Raw genomic sequence first — 18477 nt, 5'->3', positions numbered from 1 at the left:
TGCTTGTGCTACAAATGAAAAGATGGGAGAGATTGGTGTATTAATTGCTACTAAAATTTATTTACTATGCATCTTGATGAACAGTTGGAGGTAACCATTGGATGACTGTTACTATGATTATATAATATGCTCGGAAAGTTCAAAATGGAAAAGATTCTTCATGAAACGGCTGTTGTAATTAAATAATGATAGAAATATAATTTATTCTACCAAAATATCTATCAATTGTAAATTCATCATTATTTGATTAATTTATATTTAGTGTATTTTATCTTATTCATTCATCTTTTGCTAGATTATATTATTATGTTAATCAATAATATATGTACATTTCATAAATACCTTGGTAGACTAAATGTTGTCTATAGCAAAACTCGCAGAATATACTCTCATTAATTGGCATGCAGAATATACATTCTTTCTATTCGTTGGATACATAAATTATCGAATGCGCTTTCTCCTACAAATGCAAGCCAGTTTGTCTCTTGCTATGTATTAAGCATTGTTGCTTGGCTGGAGGGCATTAGAAAAATGATTTTCAGATTGTACAACCGGCCAAAGTGTTTGCTGGCAATTAGCTACGTTTTTTACCAGTGTACTATATTAAGTAGGCATTTACACTTTAACCACCCCTTTGAAAAATAATCACTTACCATCCCTTGAGTTGATTTTTTACCAAGTTGACTTATAGAAAACTATTTTGCACTTTTATAACAAAATAAACATCAAAAGTTTTTTAATGATAGAATAGTAATTTAACTTTTAATTTTACATAGAATGGTAAAATAGATACTTTAAAAGTCAACCTAGTCCAAAAGCAAATGTGCTAAAGAGATAATTTTCCAAATTTGAGAGGATTTACTATAAAGGGATGATTTTTCAAATTTCGTTGACTTTTTGAAGTGTGTTTTCATCAAAATCGGGTAGATGAAATTTGTACAATTATTTTTCATGTATCATGTATAGTACAATGGTAGTCTTGTTTAGTAATGAAATATATACTGAGGGAGTGCAAGTGAACGGAGAATATGTGAGTAATCATATAATTGTTGTCTGGTTCAATAGGTTGAGGCGCTGTATGTTCTTAGAATGAAAGAAAGAAAACGTAAAATTGTGTTGTAGTCAACTTAATTTAAAAAGCGTTTGATAAAATGATTGTGAATATATATATGGATAAGTGAACTAAAAATAACATGCCAAAAAGATAATTACATGATGCCTAAAGCATAATTGAATATGAGTTCCTTGTCCTTATTACTCATTTAACTTTAAAAAGTTTTTTAGGGACTAAATTTTGTTTGAATGCAGATTTGAATAAGATTAAAATTCTAATGCTCTCATATGGCAAAGAATAGCAAACCATGTGACAAAATGATAGTTATTATGTTATTGGCTAATGAATTAATAAAAATTAAATATGAATAAGTGAACCAAACGAGTATGCCAAAAAGATAACTAAATGTTATTTGTCACATTAATGAATTAATCAACATCTTGTTGCCTAAAGCATAATTGAATTTCAGTTCCTTTTCCCTACAACTTATTTACCTTTTACTAAGTGCTTTATGGGACCAAATATTTTGTTCTAATACAGATTTGAATACGATTCAAATTCTAAATGACAAAGATAGTATATATATCCAACTCAATTAAATCTTCCCTACCATATAGCCATTACACAACCTTACCATAATCATATACAACCTTACTATTTTACCAATATATATATACACACACACACACACACACACAACCTTAATAGAATCATATTTGCGCCATTACAGGACCTTAGCAGAAATGTTTGAATCTTGAAGCATAGAGTATCATAAAAGAGCTGCGGCAACAATGTCGAAATGCCTTCTACTGAAATTTCCAAGGATAGAAAAAGATAAGCTGCGAAACGCAGACGTACGTGGTTGCGTGGATTGAGTACCCGGATGAAAAGTTGAAGTCGAGGATCGATACAGTGGGGAGAGAGAATCCAACACGGAATGATAAGTTCATGTTAATGGTGGATGATGAACTGCTAAACAACTTGCCTTCTCGTTTAGTCATGGTGGATAAGTTGATCGGGACGACAAGTATTCTGCTCAACAACTTGTATTCTTATAGCATTCGTTATTACGAGAGCAGCATGAGAGGCATATTCAGAGCTTTTTCATGTCCATCTTCCGTCTGGTGATTTTCAAGGGATTCTCAATATCAGGATTAATGTTTTAGATGGGTGGTTTATGAAGAAGAAATCTTATATTCTTGACTCTACCAGAAGCTAATTAGTAACCTCTGTCAGTGGTACTTGTACTGGTAGTACTGGTGATGATCATAATCATGGAGATTAATTATGTGAAGAAAGGAACAGGATTATTTAGAAAGCTTATTTTTCACTTGGTTTTGGCGAAGATCATTAAGTTAGAGGAGTTATGAGCATGGGGTTTATGCAACGTGAAGATTGCTTAGTCAACAAGCAAAGAAAAAAAGAAAAAGTGATCCTTTCAAAGTTCATGGATTGTATTCAGATTTTATTTTTCATAGAATCATAATGGAAAACTTTTTTTTTTTTTTTTTAATCTCCCTTCAGTGGATGCCACTTAAATCTAGGTCTTATGCTTCATCTTTATCTTTTACTTGATCTGTTTTGTGTTTATGTGATTGTTTTTTGCACAACAGTCTTGCTTGGCTGCTGCGGTTTACTAGTTGAGAAAATTTAACGAATTGGCTCGCCCTGTTTGCTCTGTTTCCTCTGTTTTGCAATATTTTTTTTTTAAATATACTTTCTTTTTCTTTTTTTTTTTCTTTTTTTTTTTCTTTTTTTTTTTCTTTTTTGCTTTTTCATTTTCACTCGAAGGGGGTTTTATTAATTTATTTGTAGAACGAATAATAGACATGTTAGACATGGACGGACCAACATAGGGTCAGGGGGGCACGTGCCTCCCCTCAATTTTTTCCTACTCTTCTTGTAAAATACACTATGTGCCTCTTCTCCCTCTCATTTTATCTCCTGCAAGATTTTTTGAGTTTTTATATATTTTTTTAAAATATTTTGTTTCAATCATCTACCCTTTTTTTTTAATTTTTTTTATCTCTTACTTTTCTTCAATATTAATTGTTTAATATAATCAAAATATCTATCTATTAGTGTTTTGTAATATAATACTTTTTTAGCTTAATTTAGTAATATAAGACTTAAAATTTGTATTTAAATACAATTATATGTAACTAAAAAACAGCTTATTATCATATATGTTTATGTTTTTATTATTTTTTTTCTAAGTTTCAAATTATTTTGGTTAATTAATTCCTAATAAATATTTTTCTCCTTCTTTTGCTTCAAGGAGTATGCTTGATTTCTTTAATTAAAATTAATAAATTTATGATTGCCAAAGCATTTAAATTATTATTATTATTTTCGCATAAAAAGAATAAAAAAGTAGTTTTAACCTCCTATGTTTGATGAAAATTCTAATTAGTTTGATTATGATATAACAAACTATGTTTCGTTCTATTATATATTTATATCGCTCAAAAATTAAAATTGAAAACGGTTTATGCTATTTTATAGTTGTCTCCCAAATTTTTTTCTTGATCCGTCACTTTGTTGGATCCTTGGTTTGTCTCTTCCATTGTACTTCTCATTGTTTATAACCTTCCTCACCAAGGGCGGGTGAGATCATGAAAATTCAGAAATTGACCATGATATCAACTTCTAGAACAGACCCAAAATAAATATAGCTCATGGCCTAGTGGTGTACCCAAGGGGTTGCCCAGGATTCTCGTTTGACATAACCACCATTTAGTTTTTGTTAGCAAATCTTGTCCACAACTTCAATTGGGCACTGCTTCATGGTGAAAACTATTGGTGAACCCGCAGGTATTTATGCCATTCCTACACTAAATAAATACCAACTAATACTTTCTTGTTGTATCCTTTGTCATATTCTTAAAAGATGTAAAGTTCTTTTTGCACAACTGAAACAATTATATACAAACTCCCTTCTTTGTAAATTACTAAAGGTCCCAGACCAATTCCTCCAATTTTATTATTATTATTATTATTTTTTTGGAATTTGTTTGGTAATTTAGCATTGAGGAGAGTGTATATAGGTTTTTTGGTTGTGCAGAAAGAATTACGCTGGGATTTCCCTTGAAGGGTCTAAAAAATGGGCTGAAGGCTTCGACAGATGGATCATTTTCAATCGGGCGAACTTCCAACAATGAGCCCAAAATATTCTTCAACCCAATATGAATTTTTCCATAGGCAATCCGGTTAAATATTTGAAAAGTTTATATAAATTCAATTAAAAACTTTATGCAATTTTTTGTTTTCTTTTTTTTTTTTTTTTTTTTTGGTGTCAAATTGTTAAAAATTCATTGAAGTCCCCCACCATATCACTTCGATTTTGGTTGGATTAGATTGGAAAATCAAATAAATGGAAAATCAAATTTTGGTGTTGGGGTGTTTATCTCTTTACAACCAGTGGTTTTTTTATGATGAATATATAAGCATATATGGTTAAAAAAGAATAATGTTTTATCAATATATATATATATATATATATATATATATATATATATATATATATATATATATATATATATATATATATATATATTCTATATGATATCATATACTATAAAAATAGCCTTCTAGTGTGGTCTTACATGGAAACCCATATCATATATATATATATATATATATATTCTCCAGTGAATCAATTTTCCAATAACCGTCCAGGACACCTAGCAACAAGAAGATGTGCTATCAGAACTAGTGGCCATGGTTATAGGAAAATTAGATATACAAATATTCTTTATGCATACCATATATTTCCAATTGATAGTGGTTGAAAAGCTGCAAGGACAAAGAAACTCTATATTTATATTGAATGCAAGACCTTGCTAAAAATATTATATAACAAAAATCTTGAAGATATAATAAAAAAATAAAATAAAATAAACAAAGACTTGAAGATATAAGCCACTTAGAAGACTGGAAAGTGGTAAACAATCACAGAATTTGGATTCTTTGAATTGGGATATACATGGCCAACATTAGACACGAAAAATTCAAAACAATATGAAAAGTTATGCTACAGGGTAGGTGAATTTTCATTATAAGTTGATAAATTTGACATTTCATATTCCTTGACTCATGAAATTCAATGGAAAGGTCGAGAATGATATTCCAATTTAGAACCTTTTGTGGGGTGGCTGTGGAATTATACTTGTGGCACAGATTTTGCCTTTTGGAACCTGCCAAAAAGAAAATTGGTAATTTGGTATTGTCCATGCGCATTAGGCGGGGTAGATTTGCAATAGGAGAGAGAGAGTTTACTGAAACAATTTTGCACCACCGATGGTGCCAATAATGTGGCGACCCCTTGGATTCAGGAAATGAATATCATATTGAATGAAATTCTTACACTTTAAAACTAGGAATTGGTCGTCGGTATTGACAATGTGATGCATAAGAGAAAGTGCAAATTAAATTGTGGACAACATAGCCAGTAAAAAGCTATCTTTGTTAGGTAAACAGAATGAGACTGGATGTCGCAATTGGGTTGAACCGTGAACATATATACATATTGAAATCTAGCATTTGTCTTCAATTGAGCAAACCACACTTATCTAACCTAACTGCAAATATATTATTAACCCAATTTTGTTTTCAATTTTGTTTCCTTGGACAGCCCACAATCACCATGGATAACAATCCTGATTTTGGGTTCACATGGCGCCGAAATATTTCTTTTTCAATTTAAAATATAATGTATATATATTATCAAATCCATATTAAAACAATTTGATATTTTTAATATTACATTTTTCTTCATTAACTTTTAAATTATTTCAATTTTTTCAACATTACATTTAAAATTTAAAAATAATTAAATATAAATTTATTAATATACTAAAATTCTATTTAAAAAAATAATTTTTTTTTATTTCGATGATTAATAAATATAATTTTAAATTTTAAATATATTTTTACAATCGAACAAAAAAATCCTAACATTACATTAGTTTTGGGTAGGAAATCATTTATGGCCCCATTTTGTTGGTGTCATTTTTCGTGGGAATTTAAAATTTCATTGGAAGAATTATTTTTAGATTGTTTAGGTAACAATTTCTTAGGAAGGAAATGTGGAAAATGGAAAACAAATTTTCTAAATAAGGGAAGGTTGTCAGAAAAACAGATGGTATTTGTAGAAAAGTAAATTAATGTATTATGGATGAGGGGATTTTTTATTGCTGGGCAAGACCGTTTGATTATATGTTAATATATGTTAAAAGATACAAATTTTTATTATATATAAATGTCTTTTTGACTTTTTTTTTTTTTTTTTTGCTTCGTTGGTGTGGTTTGGTAATATAGTTGACTTTTAGTGTTTGTTTTTTATTTTTTATCAAATTATTTAAACTAACTACAAAGTTAAATAAATAAATACTAAATTAAATACAATTTTAAAGTACGTTGCCTTTTGTTTTATTATTTTATAATTTTTTATTTTTTAAGATTTTAATTATTTAAAATATTTAAAAAATTATAATAATTATTATTGAATATCTAATATAAAGAGTAAAAAAAAAAAAAATTCAAACACAAAAATCCAACCATAATATCTAAGATCATTAATGTTGGTCGTGATTTCCCTTTTTTCTATTTTTATTTATATTTTCTATTTTTTTTTAATAAGGTAGGTTATCTAATTAACGATGTAATAGGTCATCATCAGCATCTTCTTAATTAATTAGTGGGAAATGATCATCAATCTGGAAATGCACAGGAAAGACATATCGCGTAAGGTTGACGTGGTTCGTGCATCGATATATATCTTCTTCATGCAAAATAAGTACACATATTTTGAGGAAATCAGGCCACGTTTCCAGATGAATAAGTGCAGTCTGTCTTTTAACTTAGGCTCACCTTTCTCAAAGCTGAAGAGTCATTTCATAAACAGAGAATGAATAAATTATTATTATTATTATTATTTTGTAGAAAGAATGAATAAATTATCAATTACCAAACCAAAATAAAGAGTGAATAAATTACTAGTTAAAAATGAAGTAAAGCATATGCCAAAGTGTGTTATGGCCTAAGGTGCAACCAAAATGTCCAATTTGACAAAGACAGCCGCATATAATAATAGAAACTACAACAATTATTGCCTAGAAATGTGAAAGCTGAGCATATATCTTGTGGGTCAACTTTCATTTTAATTTCGTTTTTCTCATTTCCTACTCTTTTGCTTTCTATTTTTACAATACAATTAATCAAAAACGTTGCCATCTTTTTCCTTTCCTTCTTTTCATGGTCTGCATCTAATAAATTTTCACCTATCTAGAATCTGATGTTTGAATAATCTTGAATTTATATTTTATCTGACAATCATATAGCAGGCAAGGCCCCATGCTCACCAACTACAATAATGGTGTCTATTTCACATGGCTACTTTTCTTCTGCTTAATTATAAAATATATTATTCTCAGTTTGTATTTTTGTTTTTCTTCCATTACATATTGATATAGATACATTTACTTTCAACGCAATTTTTATTAAACTATTTTATATTGGACACTTAAAAAAAATGCTAAATTTTGCTATTTATCCATTTATAATTTTAACATTAATTCATTAATTAAAATATTAACACTCAACACGTTAACTATTTATGTTAGTTATAGAACAACGTTATACGTATACAGATATACACACACGCATATATGTACATATATGTGCGTGTTTCATTTTATTTAACTTTACTATCTTAATTTTGAGCTTTTTCTTTTAAAAAAAGAAATTTTATTTGGAGAAAGTTAGAGCACCTCTTTATATAGTTAAAGTACTTTTAGCATAATCCAGGCGTTCAAATCTTATCAGTAGTTAAAATCAATAAAAAGATAAAGGTTTTAATCTGCACTTTTTTTTTTTTTTTTTTTGGGTGGGGGTACCCCTTAAATAAAATGACAATAATCTCTTTTCCTTATCCTCTTTATCATTTTTTATTTCTTTGATTTTTTTTATAATAAAATTTAAAAAGTAGGATTTGAGCTCACATTATTGAAGAAATAATAACTTTGTCACTCTATTATATGGTATTCTCCTTATAATTGATAAATATTTAAGTAAAACATAAAATTAATTAACCATATTATTTATATTATTTATATCGTATGATAAAAAAATTATATTACTTATTTTTTTTAATTTGTAAAATTTAAAATCTATGCATCAGTGTTGTAAGATTAATTAATATTTATATAAAGTAAAAGAGAGAAAAAAAAAAGAAAAAGATATGATGGAAGCATTATATATGACTGAAGTTAATTTCTTTTTCTTCTTTTTTTCCTTTTTTTTTTTCACTTAGAAAAGCATGTATGTATAATAACAATAAAAGAAATAAAAGGGAATTAAATAGAGAAAGAGAAAGACATGTAACTTTGAACTTCTTATAATTACAATTTAGTTTAACTATCCTTTCATGCGCGCTTGGATTATGCACTTCCCTCAAACTGATGCAATGAATTTTGTAGGTTTTGTTTGATAAAAGTTTTGAGTTTCCATCACCTTCCAAAATAAACAAAATGTACAAGTATCAGTAAATTAAGGAAAAAAAATACTTTCTCTCTCTCTCTCTCTACTTATATATATATAATTTTTCTATAAAAAAATATTATTTTGTGCGTGCTTAACATATTGTATTATATTCGATATATTTGTTAACTAAATTTAATTTGCATGTTGCGGGACATAAAACACAACCAGATACTTTTTATACAGTACCCTCCATAACAGAACTATATATATATATATATATCTCTTCTTTTTACACACACACACACACACACACACACACACACACACAAGGTCCCATTTAAACTAATAAAATATTTTTATGAGTAATATTAATATATTAATTGTTGAAATATTAATATCAACTAAATACCGACAAATGAGCTGTTAAAAATGCAAAAAATGCAAGGGACTCCAACTTCGGATTTTTTGCCATAGTAATTATTTTATTATTTATAATAGTTAAATTCATTATAACTAAAAAGAGAAAAAATTCATCTAGATTAAAGTTTGAACGCTGCAAATATATTCTCAATAGTTTTATTAAATCAAGTCCATGAATACAATAAGGCACAACATTTAGTGAGTTAGATTTCGTGTTCCTTATTTATAATGCCTTCAAATTACCGTACAATAATAATATAATTTTTTTCCTTTTAATAATTTATAATAATGTTTTTTAAAATTTTAATATATTAAATTTATAATTTTCTTTTATAATCATAGATACGAATAATTTACCAACTTTCAACAAAAATCAATACTAATAATAAAGCTTCTCAGATAATTTTGCACATTACCTGAGATCTAAAAATTGCATTATTACTTTAGAAATTAAGTCTTTATTGATGAATTATTTTAAAAAACTATGTACCAGTTCCATGTGTTTCGTTTAACATATATATAAATATATATATAGATATATATATATTATAATTTTGCATCAAAAAATAATTTAGCTAGCTAGCTGCAAGCCTGCAACAAGAAATAAAACTATGTGCATATGGTTTGTTTGATTCCCAAATACACATATACCTGTACCCAATGTTAGGAAAGCAACGAGTTTAACACCGTTAGACTCCCCCAAAAAATAAAAAAAATAAAAAGAAAAACGTTGAACACCGAGTCAACTCCGTCAAGCACGTTGTACATATTTAATTACTAGGGATCAACTTACAAGAAAGCTTTTTGACGCTGCTCATAATCAACATTAATTAATTGATAGTATTTAGTGTGATACACGTCCAATATTTTCTTCAAATTTTAAGGATATTTTTATTTATTTATTTATTTTTACAATCAAATTTTAAGGATGTTTAGTTCCTTTCTTTTCATTAATTCACACACACACACACACACACACACACACACACATATATATATATATATATATATATATATTTTTTTTTTCCTTGTCCAAAACTGAATACCAAAAAAATCAAAGTTAAAAGTTAAAAGGTTGGAAAATGAAGTTCAATCTTTATCTATTAAAATGAATGTTGGAAAAAATTTATATTATTATAATCATATCATGAATAGTTAATTAAAAGGGATGACAATAAGTCTTTTAGGTAAAAAGAAACATATATTTTAGATATCAGTGGATTATAATTAATTAGCATGGTCTTGATTTTGAAATCACAGTTTCAATCAAAAAAGCCAAAGTTCCTCCATGACGTTCGCATGATCTAACTAAGTTATCATCGTTGCATGTATAAAAACAGAACCACTTCTCAAATCTTAAAAACTCACAACTCAAATACAAAACAGAACAAAATATCTGATCAAAGGCAAAATTCAAAACTATATCATGGTTCTTCCAAAATCTTCAATTCCATTACTATTTCTACTACTACTTTTACAATCTGTTTCATGGTCAGCTTCAGCTTCAATTATTGACGATTTCACCCAATGTGTGTCCCAAAACTCCAATGTTTCAGTTCCATTTTCCAAAGCCCTTTTCACCCCAAACAACAATATGTCTGCTTTCACTTCTGTTCTTCAATCCTCTGCACAGAATCTCAGATGCTTAGAACCTTCGGTCCCGAAACCCGAATTCATCTTCACACCCTTCCATGATTCCCATGTCCAAGCTGCTGTAATTTGTTCCAAAAAGCTTGGAACTCATCTGAGAGTCCGCAGTGGAGGCCATGACTATGAAGGCCTATCTTACATATCAGAAATCGAAACGCCTTTCATCATCGTCGACCTCGTGAAACTCCGGTCCATCAACGTCGATATCGAAGCCAACAGCGCATGGATTCAGACCGGTGCTACTATCGGTGAAGTTTACTACAGAATTTCTCAGAAAAGCAGAGTCCATGGCTTCCCTGCTGGGCTCTGCAACAGTATAGGCATTGGTGGGCATATAACTGGTGGAGCATACGGATCGATGATGAGAAAATACGGTCTTGGTGCTGATAATGTTGTTGATGCTCGAATCGTCAATGCTAACGGCGAAATTCTCGATCGAGAATCCATGGGAGAAGATCTTTTCTGGGCAATCAGAGGAGGTGGAGGAGGAAGTTTTGGAGTCATTCTCTGGTGGAAGATAAAACTTGTGCCTGTACCGGAAACCGTGACGGTTTTTACAGTTCCGAAGACATTGGAACAAGGTGCTACGAAGCTCCTCAATAGATGGACACAAGTCGTGGATAAGCTTGATGAAGATCTATTCATCAGAGTTCTCATACAACCTGAGGGAAAAGGAAGCAACAGAACCATCTCAACTTCTTACAATGCTCTGTTTCTTGGTGATGCAGAGAGACTCCTCAAGGTTATTCAAGCAAGCTTCCCCGAATTGGGTTTGACGAGAAATGATACTATGGAAACAAGCTGGATTGGTTCTGTGCTGTACATCGCAGGCTATCCAAGTGGAACTCCACCTGAAGTTCTTCTCCAGGGTAAACCAACATTCAAGAACTTTTTCAAAGCCAAATCGGATTTCGTCAGAGAGCCGATACCCGAAACGGGTCTTGAAGGGATATGGAAAAGGTTGTTGGAAGAGGAAAGTCCTTTGAGTATTTGGACTCCATATGGTGGGAAAATGAGCAATATTCCAGAGTCTGAAATCCCATTTCCTCACAGAAACGGAACCATTTTCATGATTCAGTACCTTGCTCTGTGGCAAAATGAGAAAGAAGACGCGGCAAAGCATATAGATTGGATTAGGAAGCTGTATAACTACATGACTCCGTATGTGTCTAAGTTTCCAAGAGAATCTTATGTGAATTATAGAGATCTTGATCTGGGGATCAACAACAAGAGCAGCACGAGTTTTGTTGCAGCAAGTGCTTGGGGAAACAGGTATTTCAAGGATAACTTTAACAGATTGGTGAGGGTGAAGACGAAGGTTGATCCTGATAACTTCTTCAGGCACGAACAGAGCATCCCACCTGTTCCAGTCACACCAAGTTCCAGGAAAAGACACGATGTGAAAGGCTAAAGTCTAGATGATATTTGGGTAGTTTATTGTAGTCTCTGTTTTTGCTACGTCGGTTGCTTTTGAGAAACTTGGTTTTTATATGAATGAATATATATCGTACAGTATTTTAGCCACGAACATGCTTAAAAGGAATAAAAAGTGCCTTCGTATATACTGCCTTTCAACTGTGGCAGAGAAGTGATATATATAATTGTTTTTATTAATAATTCTTGAGTTACCAAATTTATTTATTAAATTGTGGATATCAAATAATATGATATTATTTTATAGAATTTATTTTTATGATTTTATATTAGACAAGTATTCAACATATCAAGATATTTGACAAATATCTTGAGATAGACTAAGACTATCTTGGCCTTTGATTTGGGTTATTTAAAGATGGAAAAACATTTGAAAACTATGAGTAATTTATCCTCATGATTTATATATTTTTAGATTTATACATTTAATAGACAAAATGATATTTGTTAAAAATCTTCGTAAAATATTTTGGTACATGGAATATGCATCTATATGTTATATTAATTTGTTAATCATTATCTATGGGTTGAAATTTAAACATACATTCAAGATTATCACAAATACAATTAAATAAGATATTTTTATGTGGTATATGTTTATCCCGTGAACTTATTGTCAATTATTATTTGAATTTATATATGAAAATTTAGATATGTATCATTCAATATTTATAACCTTTTGTAAGGTTATGTGTTATTCAATATGAGAAGACGTCCTACTGTCCTTGAAAAGTTAAATGGCATTGTTTAGATGCACTTTTGTTTTCAAATTTTGGAAAAAGAAAAATTATTGTTTTTGCAACTTTTTCACACGTATACCGTTCTTTATTCTTCATTTCCTACCTAACACCCCTGAAAGCCTAAACTATTGATACCGGACCATCCTTCCCCTGTTTTAAACCTAAGCAAAACTCCAAGTGCCCAAGGCTTACTTTTAAGACCATAAGGCCGCTCCTCTATTCACACATTTAGTTACGGCAAACATTTTTTTTTTCTCTCTTTTTCTTTTTCTAATATTCTGTATTCACGTGATCATCTGAAGGGAAAAAACTTATTTACAAAATCATATACTAAAATTTGTAGGATAATGAATTCTGTTCTTTGTCTTATTTGTTTGATTCACATTAGTATATAAATATAAATTTATTATGTCAATTCATTCAATAAAAAGTTGAACAAAATACAACATTTGAGTTTTAAAAAAAAAGAATTAAACATAAATTTCTTTTGATGTTTAGAAAAGCAAATTAACCATTTAAAATTTTATTATTAGTTCATAAATTTTGATGAAATACCTTTGATAAATTAAAATAACAAAAAATTGAAAAGAAAATTGTATTTACAATACATTTCAATTTGAAAATAATTGTTTGGCAATTTGAAGAAACATAAATTAAAGAAATTAGTCCATATTAACGCTGGCTATTAGAACATTTTTCAATTGTATAATGGAATTAGACACAGTTTGAATATACATACATTATGCTTGAAGATGTGTAATTTGATTGATGTAGCGATCCTTTATTTAAATGAAAAGTAGCCAAATCCCAACTAGTCCAACTCATCTTTGTGTCCGGGAGAGAAAAGTATTTCAAGTTAAGTATCACTTTCTCTATTATTCTACTTTTATCACTATCAATCAATTCCAATTATTTTATTTTATTTTTACTAACTTGGTGCTTTGCCTCAGGCCTACGGCCTTATTATTCTGACGCATCATTCCACAAACACCTCCCATCAAACACAAATAAAGAAGAAAGAATAAAGGAAAAAAAAAAGAGACTATCTTCACATGACAACTTTAATAATAAGGCTTATTTCATTTATTTCCTTTTAGATTTTATTTAAATATAATTTAATTTTTATGATTTTAAAAATATAATTTAACACTTTTTAAGTTTCAAACAATTTTCATTTTTCTCCTAAATTATTTCATCTACACCTATCAAAATAATTTTATCTACATCCTTTATAAGGGTATCAATTATAATTTCAAAATCTACAGAATTAAATTAAAATTAATGCAAATTTTAAAAGATCTAGATGAAATATTTCCTTAATAATATGATAAAATAAGTTTTCTGAAATTATATAAAACCACTTTAACTTGTTTATATACTAGTATTAAACTCGTACAATGCAAGGAGAGATAACCGTAATACATGATTTCGCTAACATTTATGAAAATTAATTCATTATAATTAAATCAAATGTTAAAACACTATATAAACAACCACAAATAAAGTTTTAATTGGAATGTATGTATATTTAACAAATTATAAGCATAACTTATGAATCTTTTCACAAGATATATTTAGAGTATGATAATTTTTCATAACCATTAATCTCATTTACAATTTCATCCACCAAGTATACGAAAATTGTTTTCTCTGAAAAAATATGAATCAAAACTCATACAATAATATATGCAAATAAAATTATCATTTAATATTTAAAAAAATTATAGATGAAGTATACTCTAAACCCTCAAGCACAATATCAATGAGTTTGCTTATCTTTCTACAGGATTCTGAACACTTAACATTGTTTTACAACAACTCTCCAATTATATCTTTAACAAAATTGAGAAAGAAAAAAAAAATCACTTATAAGGGCACAAATTATTGTATAATCTAGTTTACACTTACTTACAATTCCATTTTGTTAAATTCAATCACGCTCAAAATATTAGTAAACAATTTGATTGTGTTGGAAAACTTTCATCCATAGTATTTACAATATTAGTTTTTCACTTAACATCAATACTTATGTTTTTTTTTTTTCTCAAAACTTTTCTTTCTTCTTCTTCTTCTTTTTTTGCCTTTTTTCTTCTCTGTATTTTTTTAACCTTTTTTTTTATACTATTTTTCCAACATTTCCCCCTTTTTTTTGGCTTCTCTCTCTATTTATAGGGATTGGAGACTATATATAAACCATAATTTTAAATTTTAATTTGATTTTCTTTTAAATTCAATTTTTGACTTTTGAATTTTAATTTTGAAATTTATATTTTAAAATATAAATTTCAAATATACCTTATTTCTCCATATAAAATATTTAACTTGATTAGGTAAAAAATTCAATTTAAATGGGATAATTGTATTTCCCTAAATCTCTTTTATTATCTAATATGTATGTATATATATATATATATATATTAATTTTAGAGATATTTCTTTATATATATATATATATATTTTAAAATGTTCTTATTAAGAACAATTATTTAAAAGTTTTATTGTTAATAAGTAATTTAAATATTAATTTTTTCAATCTATTTTGTAAAAATTTGTTAAAAACTAAAAGTTTGATATTTATATATAATATTATTCAATTACGAAATTCATATTCAAAAGTATTTATCTATCTAATTTTTTTCATTTATTGAATTCAAATTTAAATTTCAATGTATTGATAGTTATATAGATTTTAAAAAGATTAAATAAAAAGATCAATTTCATTTTGAAATCTATATATATATATATATATATATTGGGATATTAAAATTCCATTTATTATATAACCATATATAAATATATATTAGTATATCAGTATATAGAAATTTTGTGTGAAATAACTTTACTAATAAAAATATTTTTTATTAGGTGTATGTTTTTTACATTATCTTTTAAAAATTTAAAAAGAAACTAAATAAGAAAATTAATTTTATTATTAATTACCGTAAATAAAATTTTATTATTTTATATTAAAATAAATATAAAAAAGTAATAGAGATATTAATATATAGATCATACAAATAAAAAAAATCAATCTCATTATTAATTATTATATATAAAATTTTATTATTTTATAATAAAATAAGTATAAAAAATCAATAAATATATTTATATATAGATTATAATTTTTTTTATATTTTCTATTTTTATTATCTTTCTTCTTCTTTTTCTTTTAATTCCACAAGTAATTAATTTCCCTTTTTCTCTCTCCTGTTCTCCACTTTCCCTGTTTCGGCAACAAACAAATACATGGCAAACAATTTTTTTTTTCTCTTTTTTTTCAATTTGTCTTGAAACCACCAACTCCCTTCATCACCAATAATATGAAACCACCAAACTACCTTCACCAAAAACCAGAAATATGAAACCATCAACTCCCTTCATCAACAAAAATTTACAAATAGTGCTCTTTCTTGTTCTTTCTCTTCGACAGCTTACTGTAAAAGCTAGACTCATCTCTCATCAACAACGATTGGCATATGTTGTTGAAAATTCACAAATAATATGGAAAAAAAATATAAATGTTCAATAAATATTTAATATGATGCACAATAAAGAAGAAGAGAAGAAATAATAATATCCAGCAAAATAAAATAAAAATAAAAATAATTAGGAAAACCTGCATCGAAGAGTTGATGATAGAGTTTCGTTTGTAACAATGTCCTAAAGATAGTATTTCTTTCCTTCTTTATGTTTGAAGTTCTGTAGGAGACTGCCTTCTAGGATTAAATTATCAGATATTTGAAATTGAGCACTCAATCCCAAACCCAACACCAAAACAAAAACTATTTTTTTCTTTGAATGTTTTATGCAGATTGTGTATTACAAAAAAAAAAAAAAATGAATGAAATCTATCCTCTATTTATAGGAGAATTCATACTCTTTCATGGAACAATATAATTCTATGTAAAGGTGGAATTTGTAATAGGAAATAACTTTTGTTTTTTCTAAAAACGTCTTTTAACAGATTTCTAAAAAATAAAAATAATATAATATTTTATTTTAATAAAAATATGTATATATATATATATATATATTTATATGTATATAATGGGTAATCAAGTAGGCCCCTGTTGGTGAGCCTATGTTCAAGTTTAATATGTATATGATGGGTAATCAGGTAGGCCCCTACTGGGGAGTCTATGTTCAAGTTTAACCCACATCACTTATGCTTATAAAGCATAAAAGTTTCTTTTAAACTTTCTATGTGGGACTGTGTTTTTGTTTCAAAACACTCATAACTTTAACATTATCCCACATTTTGAAACAAAACGTTATAATGTAATGAATGTATCCAATGTAACAAGAGATGAAATAGATGTGTCAAGCTTAACGAAAAGTGTCTTGTGGACTTGAACTTACCTTAGTGATACATAATCGATTTACATAGTAACGCAATGGATATAAAAGATCTTGAACTGCTCTCTTTATTTAGTAAATCAAGACAATATGTTTCACACATAACACACCTTAAATATTCTTTGTTCGTTCATTTATATTCTTTTTGGTCTTGAATATATCTTGATATTCATGATAGCTCTTGAAAGTTCAGCCATTAATTCTCATAATTGCAACCCCACATTTACTATCATATAGGTTTTTTTTTTTTTTAAATAAATCATTAAATGCATAGCATAACCTAAATAACTATATAACATATTATCAACACACCAATTTTTCAAGAATGTATTTGTGTGTGTCTACCTTTTGTGTTCTTCAAGCTAGTTTGCCTATTGAACCTAGAATCAACTAGGTTAGGTTTCCACCTAGATTAGCCCATTCTATTGGCTTTAAACCCATTCCTCTTGTAGTATATGCTATTCGCTCTCTAGCTAGGCCTTTTGTCAAAGGACCAGCGATAGTTTCCTTTGATTTCACATATTGTATGGAGATTGCTCCATTAAAGAGCAATTGCTTAATAGTATTATGCCTATGCCTTATATATCTTGACTTACCATTGTATATATTGCTTTTGGCTCTAGCTTAAGCTGTCATACTATCACAATGTATAGAAATGGCTATCACTGGCTTAGGCCACATTGGAATATCTTCTAAAAAATTCCTTAACCATTATGCTTCTTTAGTAGCTTTGTCAAGTGATATAAATTTAGATTCCATTATAGAACTACTATACACATTTACTTTGAAGATTTCCAAGAAATAGCAGCATCACCTAATGTAAATACATATCCACTAGCTGATTTGGTTTATGTGCTGTAAGAAATCTAATTAGCATCACTATACCCTTCAAGTATTGATGGATATTTCGTATAATGTAATCCATAGTTTAAGGTATATTTTACATACCTTAAAACTCTAACTAATGCTTTCCAATGATCATGTCTTGGACAATGAGTGTATCTATTAAGCCGACTTACTGAATAAGATATATCTAGTCTAGTAGAATTCATTAAATACATTAAACTTCCAATTATTTGTAAATATTCTAATTAAGAAATTGCATCTCCTGTAAACTTTTTTAATTTACAACTTGTATGAAAGGGAATTACAATAACCTTACAATTAGATTGCCCAAATTTATTTAATATTTTTTTCTACATAATGGGCTTGTGTGAGAATATAACCATTATTATTTCTTTTAATTTGAATTCCTAAAATGACATCAGCCAGACCTAAGTCTTTCATGTCAAAACTAGTATTCAACATTTTCTTAGTTAACATAATCACATCTTTATTTGT

At 28.0% G+C, this 18477-nt stretch overlaps 1 protein-coding gene across 1 annotated transcript; it reads left to right on the top strand.

Annotated features, from left to right (window-relative positions):
- The first annotated feature begins 10307 nt into the window (after positions 1-10307).
- On the top strand, positions 10308-12239 carry LOC107409200 (monolignol oxidoreductase AtBBE-like 13). The gene has a single exon (XM_016016636.4). The coding sequence runs from the start codon at positions 10383-10385 to the stop codon at positions 12015-12017; it is 1635 nt and encodes a 544-aa protein (XP_015872122.3). The 5' UTR covers positions 10308-10382; the 3' UTR covers positions 12018-12239.
- The last annotated feature ends 6238 nt before the right edge of the window (positions 12240-18477 follow it).

The sequence above is a fragment of the Ziziphus jujuba genome, chromosome 1 (assembly GCF_031755915.1).
Source record: "Ziziphus jujuba cultivar Dongzao chromosome 1, ASM3175591v1".
In the NCBI taxonomy this organism is placed as follows: Eukaryota; Viridiplantae; Streptophyta; class Magnoliopsida; order Rosales; family Rhamnaceae; genus Ziziphus; species Ziziphus jujuba.
Note: the sequence above shows the minus strand (reverse complement) of the source record. Positions and strands in the feature narration are given on the sequence as shown.

Coding starts and splice junctions, on each gene's coding strand:
- LOC107409200 (XM_016016636.4), top strand. CDS start 10,383: ATGGTTCTTCCAAAATCTTCAATTCCATTACTATTTCTACTACTACTT.